General features: G+C 37.3%; 1 protein-coding gene across 1 annotated transcript; it reads left to right on the plus strand.

The window, feature by feature from the left end:
- The first annotated feature begins 430 nt into the window (after positions 1-430).
- Positions 431-7,339, plus strand: LOC149415721 (uncharacterized). Its single transcript, XM_089642178.1, has 5 exons — positions 431-536; positions 1,264-1,473; positions 4,792-4,920; positions 5,133-5,270; positions 6,172-7,339. The coding sequence occupies exons 2-5, from the start codon at positions 1,317-1,319 to the stop codon at positions 7,194-7,196; spliced, it is 1,449 nt and encodes a 482-aa protein (XP_089498304.1). The 5' UTR covers positions 431-536; positions 1,264-1,316; the 3' UTR covers positions 7,197-7,339.
- The last annotated feature ends 1,035 nt before the right edge of the window (positions 7,340-8,374 follow it).

Consider the following 8,374-nt stretch of genomic DNA (forward strand, 5'->3'; position numbering starts at 1 on the left):
AAGAACAAAACTAACCTTACATGTCACGACACAACCAATACATTGTCTGGAATCTGCGGATAGCCGCAAATTAATCTTGATCAATTGAGAAGTAATAATTAGAAGCATGTTTGTCTTGAAACTTAGTTGGATAATACAAAATAATGCGTAGTGCAGTAAATACAGATCGATAGATGTGCCGTTTGTCGAAATGAATTGAAAGCAGCGTTAAAAAAAACGACAAAATTCAGGAAAAAAACTAATGTCGGAAAGGCAATAATATAAAATATTGTGTCTTAAGAGAAAATGAATTTCGATCGCGAGAAGTACCTACCCAGATACCGTTTTCAATTTCAGGTAACTATTTAAGTTACGATTTGATTCCGTTTCTATAATTTCTTTAATCTATGGTTAACGATCAAAACTGACGTTTATGACGAGAAATCCAAATCTCAAGACTTGTGCGCTTCTTGTATCTTTTACATTCATTTACTGTAGTGAATTTGCTGTTTTCCGCTTATATTTACCAGTCAATTTATTCGGTTGTTTTTCGCAAGGTTATTTGTTCATTTTCCATGTTATATCGTTAGACATCACCACTCACATTGACAGTTTAATAAAATGAGTAGAAGTCTTTCTACTCGGTTAGTTTGTGGCCGCTTTGTCCATTGCTTCGGTCAAGTTATCGAATTCCACTTCATGCAAAGTCTCTTAAAAAAACAACATTTGATTTCAACTTAGTCAGGGGTTTGAGTTAACCTACACAAAATAGTTTTTTCGTTTTTTAAATTGGGTTATTTTAATAATTTATGTATATCTTCCAACCTTAAAACTTAAATTTGAGAAGAAATTAACTTTAATTTATTTTTTACCATCTCCCACGACATAAATAATTATGTTTTTGTATATTTATGTTTAAACTAAGTGCCATTTATTTTATTTTTTTGCATATTAAGCGTTCAGCGGAATTCTACAAATTTATATCTATGAATTTACATTTCGGAAACTAAATTTACGTTTTAAGTGTATACTGCTAGGATACTTATTTTAAACAGTATATGTTTTTGCTGTAGTCAGTGCACTACTTATGAAATTACAATGAACAAACCGCTGAAAACAAACTGTCTTGGTGTTGAAAAATCCCTCTTAAAATACCTTGCCAGATTATTTATTTTATTTTACATTGATTATCAATTAATAACATTGGAATTCCTCGAATATAACCGTTATTTGAATATAACCGCAAGCTCTAACACTCCTACTCAGTTAAATGTTCTGTTCCAGGCTCTATTAATTGTTATTTGAGACCAATATCCAGCATTACTTGTAATAGAGTAATGGATCTTCCTAACGCTGGTAGTATCCCTGTGAAGATGGAGAAAGTGATTAGACAAGGAGATGGAGATGATATGGCATACACGGAGATATACCCTGACCTGTCGACTGTTAAGATGGAATGTGTTGAAAACACCGACAAAAATGATCACTCAGCTGGTAAGTCAAAGTAAAACGTATTGGAGCTTTGTGCGAAACTTACGCGATTTAACATTCCCACGACGATGTGAATACTTGTCCCACGAATGCAACGTTATTTCAGAATCAGACACTCGTTCTCTTCATAGAAGACCCACTTGTACATTACGTGGTATTATCTCCCATATTAACAGTAAATGCACGAATCGTCCTAGGTACTTATTTTAAATTTTAAAACCATGTTATGCTTCGAACGTAAGTTCTAGAAGACACTGGTCTTACGCATTGGAAGGCATATGGAAATTCCTTTCAACATCCCACACAGATCTGGTCAGCGCAGATCGGCGTTACTATATGTATGTAATTGTGAATGTTTTTAAATGCACTGTACGTTGTCCAGAATCAGTTGCATTATTTGCGTACGTGGGACTAATTTGTCTTTACCTTTATTCATTTACGGTGCGAGTATATTTAAAACAAAATAATACACTACTACAAAAAAGAATTACAAACATAAAGTGCAAATATACTAATGCGAGTCCATTACGGAAACCGCATGTTTATTGGCTAATAGGACCGAGTGGTTGGCCTCAGAGAGTTGGGGGTGGCCTTGATTTGTCTGTTAGAGTACCTGCCATACCTACCGAAATTTCTTTAAATCTATCGATTTCTTAGAAAATCTACGAATTTGTGATTTTTTTAAATACTACCCAATGCACAACAGCTTGTAATAAAATGATTTTTATTACAAGCTGTTGTAGGCAGCTTTATTTGTAGATATAGCGATATTCACTGATACCCTCGCTCCCCTGATCTAAGCTTATGTGAATTATTTTATGGGAATATCCGCGTCAGGTGTTAATTGGCGCTACTCAAAGTTTTCATGACTACAATGATGCATAATGCGATTCCCGTGACGGACCCTGTATACTCACTCAAATTTACAAGCAGACTAAAGGAAACAATATGTTAACTAATATCCATTTATTAATTTTTTCACATATCGCAAACACAGATTAGAATTAAATTACTTTTTTTAATACCACTTTATTGTATATATTTTCAATATATAAAACCAACCAGTTTCGGTTCACCCTGAACCTTCATCAGGGTTATATAAAAAATTATTAAATCAATTACAGTGTTACAGTGTATGTATAGGTAAGATAGAAGAGGGAGAGAAAATATTAATTTGGGGGGGGAGGTAGGGATGAAAGATGCATATTCCTTTCCCCTCCACTTATTTTCACCCCTACCTCCTCCTTGCCCCCCCCCCCCCTACAAAGTTGATGTTCTCTCTCCCTTTTCTACCTTACCTATAAATATACAATTACTCTGTTACTGATTTAATATGTTTTTATATAACCCTGTCGAAGGTTCAAGGTGAACCGAAACATATTTACAATAAAGTGGTATTAAAAACAAAGTTATTTTATTCTAATTACTAGTTGACGTGTATATTTTACAGTATGGGTTATATATATATATAACCCATCAAACTCTTTTCCATAGCTTAGAAGAACCAAGCGCACAAACAGATAGACGCTGACAGTGAATTTGTTTTATACTATTTAGAAATTATAATATCTATTTTTAAAAAATATGTGAAATGCTTTTTAAGAAGTTTTTTGGTGCTATTAAAAATATCTTCTACTTCTGCATATAGATTACCCAAGTGCATGCGTAATATAATGGTACGTATACATCTGCGAACTGAAACGCGAACCAAGCTACGAATTACGCGAAATGAACGAGGCAAATGCATAGCGGCGTTTCGCGCCATTTGCGATTGCTTCGTTCCTTTCACATAGGTTGAGGTTAAGCTCTTCAGTTCGACTCGCGTATGTATACGTAGCATAAAGGAGTTTATAACCGAATTGGTATTTACACTATCGTTGCAGTAAAAGCTAGTTTTGGTTTTTGTGTGATTATAAGAAACATGAAATGAAATCATTTGCAAGAATGCAGTGCTGTCAATAGCAGAAAAAATGTTTAAAATAGCTCCACACGGAAGGCCCTGTGGAAAAACAATTTCCTTAGGGTCTTTGTCATCTTTGGGGATGCTATAGTTAAGAAAATATAAGAAAGGAAGTTATGGGAAGGAAACAGGTATGAGGGGTGGGTTGGAATCTAGGGATCACTGTGTCCAGGAGTGACGGGCGTATGAATCCATTTTTTCTTCTTGGCGATGGGTCGATAAAGTCCTGTTGGAGATTTCAAAGGGTCTCCCTCAACCAGTGTCTCCAGATCTGGCACGCCCTACACTAGGTGGGTAGACGCATTCGCTGGCAAGACCTAAACCAGAGGTTCCCAAAGTGGTCTATATAGACCCCTAGGGGTCGGTATCGGCTTGCTGGGGGTCTGTGTCAGCGAGAAAAAAATTTGGGGGTCCACGAGATTCAAATGGGGGTACATACGAGCGGACCCCCATTTACCTCAAGTCAACATTTAGGATTTCCTTAAATGACACAATACACCTAACACAAATATAATAGACTGAGAAATAACTTATTTGATATATGTATGTTTAAATATGGTAAAGTTGTTTATTGAAGTATTTAAATAGAGTCTACGTTCCCTTTCTCGTCAGAATTAATATATTGAACTAAAACATTGCACATTGGAAGCCGCGAATTTTCCTAATTCCCCAACTTGTTTTTGAAAAACGTCCAGGGTAATAATGACGTTCAACATTTAGATGTACTTCACACAGACTTCAAAACTAAGTTTGAGGACATTTTGACTGTGGAAATGAAATGTTGAAGAATCGGATATCATATGACAAGAAGAACTGATATATAGAACGGAATAAGCGCTAACAAAGAACTTAAGGGGAAGTTCTGTAGGGCTAGCTAGAGAAAGAAATTCCCATTGCTTATCCTGCTCCATTTTCATTTGGTGTTATACCTCACAAGGGCGCCCCTGTCTGCACAATACAAAAACAGGGGAACTATATCGCCACCCGGTTGTAGGGCAGGCAAGGGAAGGGAATCTTTTTACGAAAAAAATAAATGATTATCACATGGGACGTTAATACTTTTATGAAAATTCAATAATTCAATTAGGGGTCTACGGAAAAAAATATATTTGACAAGTGGTCTATGGAGCAAAAAAGTTTGGGAACCTCTGACCTAGACAAACCTCACCCCATGAACCTGGGCACATATGTAGTCAACATAGCTTTTCACTTGGGGTGACATTGCAGAGGTTTTCGTTATCTAATACATGGTTTCTGGGGTGGCGGTACCCGTGCCAGCCTCCCAAATTGACTTAAATTGGTGTGAGTTCTTTTGGCATACACCTGTTTAAATCATTTACTTTCGTATCTTCCTAACCCAGATACCACGACCGTCAAGTTGGAACCAGGGATTACAGAAGAAGACAGAGATGGAAAGGCATTTACCGATATATATACAGATCTTCCAGATGTCAAGAAGCAAAAAGCTGAGACGATTGGACACACTGCAGGTAAGCACAACGTTCAAGCCTTCGGGCCTCTGCCAAATTGACCCTTCTATTTCTCAAAGATGCTATAAAAAACTCGGAGAACTTGTGTGTATTATGCACACAAATTTCGGAATACTTCTGGTGATGGCAGTACTCAGAAATGATGTGTTTAGGACAAATACCTGATGCATACACCTGTTCAAATGTTTGACTTTTGTATATTCCTAACACAGATACTGTCACCGTGAAGGTGGAACCATGGAGTGCTGAGGGGGGCAAATGTGAAATGGAATACCCAGAGATATACATTGAAGTCCCGGCTGTTGGGGTGGAATATTCAAAACACTCCGAGAAGATCGATCAAGCGACTGGTAAGAACAATCTTCAGGCATTTGTCATATTATGTGTGATTTCTTATCTGCATTAATTTTTGTTGGTTCGTAACGTATAAAAAATTTAATTGAAATATTATTGTTATCATACTCACAATATCTCCCTGTTGTGAGACCACCAGTGGAATCGAATATCTTTAGCTGTGTTTAGTGACCAGGTCTAGCTAACTGTAACTAACTAACCATCACGCCGTTTCGCCGCAGGGGTAGGCAGAGAGGAAAGACCGCCAAACAACTCGGTCACACCAAACACTTCTTGCCTCATTCACATTCATACATCGTCTCATACATACTCTAATATTATTCCGATTCTTGACATGGCCCGACTCGAGTATCTGATTCTTTCTTCGCTTATCTTAATCTTACTCATTACGCTTACATCAGCCTTGCACTCTTTGCGGATCTTCACATTTCTCACACGATCATACATAGTTTTACCACACATAAGCCTCAGGAATCTCATTTCAACAGCATTCAATCTTTCATTATTTCTATGCCATTTCCATGCCTCACTTCTATACATCAGGGTAGGTGCCAGTACTCCATTGTGGACTGCTAACTTCGCTTCTTTGGACAATGTTTAGTTAGCGCCAACTGCGTTCAGTCCTCCATGAATGGAGTTACCTGCATTTCCCCTTGTTTCAATATCTCTGTCAGCCTTCCCATCTCTCTAGAACATACTTCTCAAATACACAAACTCATCCACCTGCTCCAAGTATTCCTTAAGTTAATTGTACCTTTCTCTTAATCATCTCCTTCCCTTCCCCTCTACCGTCAACCTCACAACATTATAAGTGCGGTGTTCACTTATAAAATAAGACATCTTTATTGATAAGTTGCTCTCAGTAGACATTGATTAACACTTTCTTATTTTTTTCAGGAAGTCATTATTTGGATGAATACAACAAATATGAAGAATCTGAAATCAATTCACCCAGGCACATTAGTGGGCGTGATCTGGTTCAACCAACATCTCCTACTTGTACCTCCTACAATCATTCCAGTTCGCAAAATCCTGCTGTCAATGAACGCCGGCTGACTAAGAGTGAAGAAAAATCTTTCTCGTGTTCCATCTGCAACTCTTCATATTCACGAAAGTCGTATTTACGTGACCACATTATGACTCACAGTGGAATCAAACCTTTTTCGTGTTTGGACTGCGCCTCGTCATTTACACTAAAGTCAACTTTCAACAGGCACATGCTGACTCATAGTGAAATAAAACTTTTTTCGTGCTCGGTTTGCAAAACTTCATTTTCTCGAAAATCTGATTTACAGGAGCACAATCTGACTCACAGTGGAGTAAAACCATTCTCATGTTCCACTTGCAAGTCTTCATTTTCTCAAAAGTCATATTTAAAGAAACACTATCTTACTCACAGTGGAGTAAAACCATTTTCATGTTCCGAATGTAACTATTCATTTTCACAAAACTCACATTTACGGAGGCACATGCTTACGCATAGTGAAGTTAAACCATTCTCATGTTCTGACTGCAAATCCTCATTTAAACAGATGTCAGTGTTAAAGAGGCACATGCTTACTCATAGTAAAGTTAAACCATTCTCATGTTCTGACTGTAACTCCTTGTTTTCACGGAAGTCATCTTTACAGAGGCACAAAATGACGCACAGTGGAGTTAAGCCATTCGCGTGTTCTGACTGTAACCTTTCATTTACACAGAAAACGGATTTACGGATCCACATTCTGACTCACAGTGGAATCAAACCTTTCTCTTGCTCCGAATGCAAATCTTCATTTTCACGAAAATCCGTTTTACGAACGCACAAGCTGATGCACGGTGGAGTTAAACCTTTTTTGTGTCCCGACTGCACATCTTCCTTTTCACAAAGATCAAATTTACGGAGGCACATGCTAACGCACGTTAAACTAAAACCAGCGTAATGTTCCTACTGCAACAATTTCATTATTTTGATTAAGTTTTTAGTTTCCTCACAGAATGGTAAAACCTTTCGCTTGTTCCTATTGTATCTTTTCATTTGTATTCTAGTATATTTTGTAAAACCGCGTTTTGATTCCGATTTATGGGGGGCCGTTTTCAGTTTCAAACCCTGAGACTAGCTACTAGCAAGTAATCGTAAAAAAATCTACAAAATTGCAAATTATGTTACGTTTTCTACACTCTCAGATCAATCCTTGACATGCAAACACTAAGGACGGGTTTTTTCGGAGAATTGGAACAATTCATCAAATTTAAACGTTCATTTTCAAGTTCTGTGAAAGATTTTTTCAAGTTCTGTTTTTATTTCAGTTCTGTGAAGCAACTATCATATACTGATATAATAACAGAACTTGAATAGGACTTTCACAGAAACCGAAAATGAACGTTGAAATTTGATGAATTGTTGAATATTTCCGATTTTTCGGCCTTCAAAGCCATTATAAAATTGGAGATTCTGCGCGGAGGGTGTTTTTAAGGAAAGGAAGGAGGGAATTCTAGGAAGGAAAAAGGTAAAGGTCAGTGTATCCATAAAGTGATGGACCCGTCCCGCCTTTTCGCGATGCACGACGATGGGTCGAGAGACACCAGCTGGAGAGTTCAAAGGGTCTTCTCAAACAGGCCTCTTCCGATCTCACCTGCCGTGCAGCTGGTGGGCAGACGCATCTGCCACTAAGACCTGAACAAACGTCTCCCGATGAACCCGGGCACCTCTGCTAAGTAACCAAACGTAGCGAACCACTCAGGGTGACCTATGTGGAGAGGCGTTGCTACCCATAACCACCCCCCAAGTTATGTTATAAAATATGTACACAAATTTCGACTAGCGTAAAACTTGCATTATGAATAATAATAAGTGTTTTATTATCTTTGTTTGTGGCAAATATATATAATGATATCCTTACTGGGATCTCCCGTGCTGAGGATTTCATTTACATATTATTAAAATATTTTAGTATGAATAATATAAAGTAATTATAAATATATTATATAGTGTTTTTTCTGAAATAATTATAAATATATTGCAAGGTGTTTGTGGTGGAGCTCCATTGCATTAATAACTAGATGAACTCCTGGCTTTGCTCGTATGTCACATAGGGTTTTTGTGGAGGAGCTCCATTTT

This window comes from Hesperophylax consimilis, chromosome 17, assembly GCF_061612785.1.
Source record: "Hesperophylax consimilis isolate HC1 chromosome 17, BYU_Hcon_1.0, whole genome shotgun sequence".
NCBI lineage: Eukaryota > Metazoa > Arthropoda > Insecta > Trichoptera > Limnephilidae > Hesperophylax > Hesperophylax consimilis.

What these genes read in the sequence shown, in the direction of transcription:
- LOC149415721 (XM_089642178.1), top strand. Translation starts at nt 1,317, where the DNA reads ATGGATCTTCCTAACGCTGGTAGTATCCCTGTGAAGATGGAGAAAGTG. An exon ending in CAAAAATGATCACTCAGCTG is followed by an intron (nt 1,474 to 4,791) that starts GTAAGTCAAAGT and finishes TTCCTAACCCAG; the next exon opens with ATACCACGACCGTCAAGTTG. An exon ending in GAAGATCGATCAAGCGACTG is followed by an intron (nt 5,271 to 6,171) that starts GTAAGAACAATC and finishes TATTTTTTTCAG; the next exon opens with GAAGTCATTATTTGGATGAA.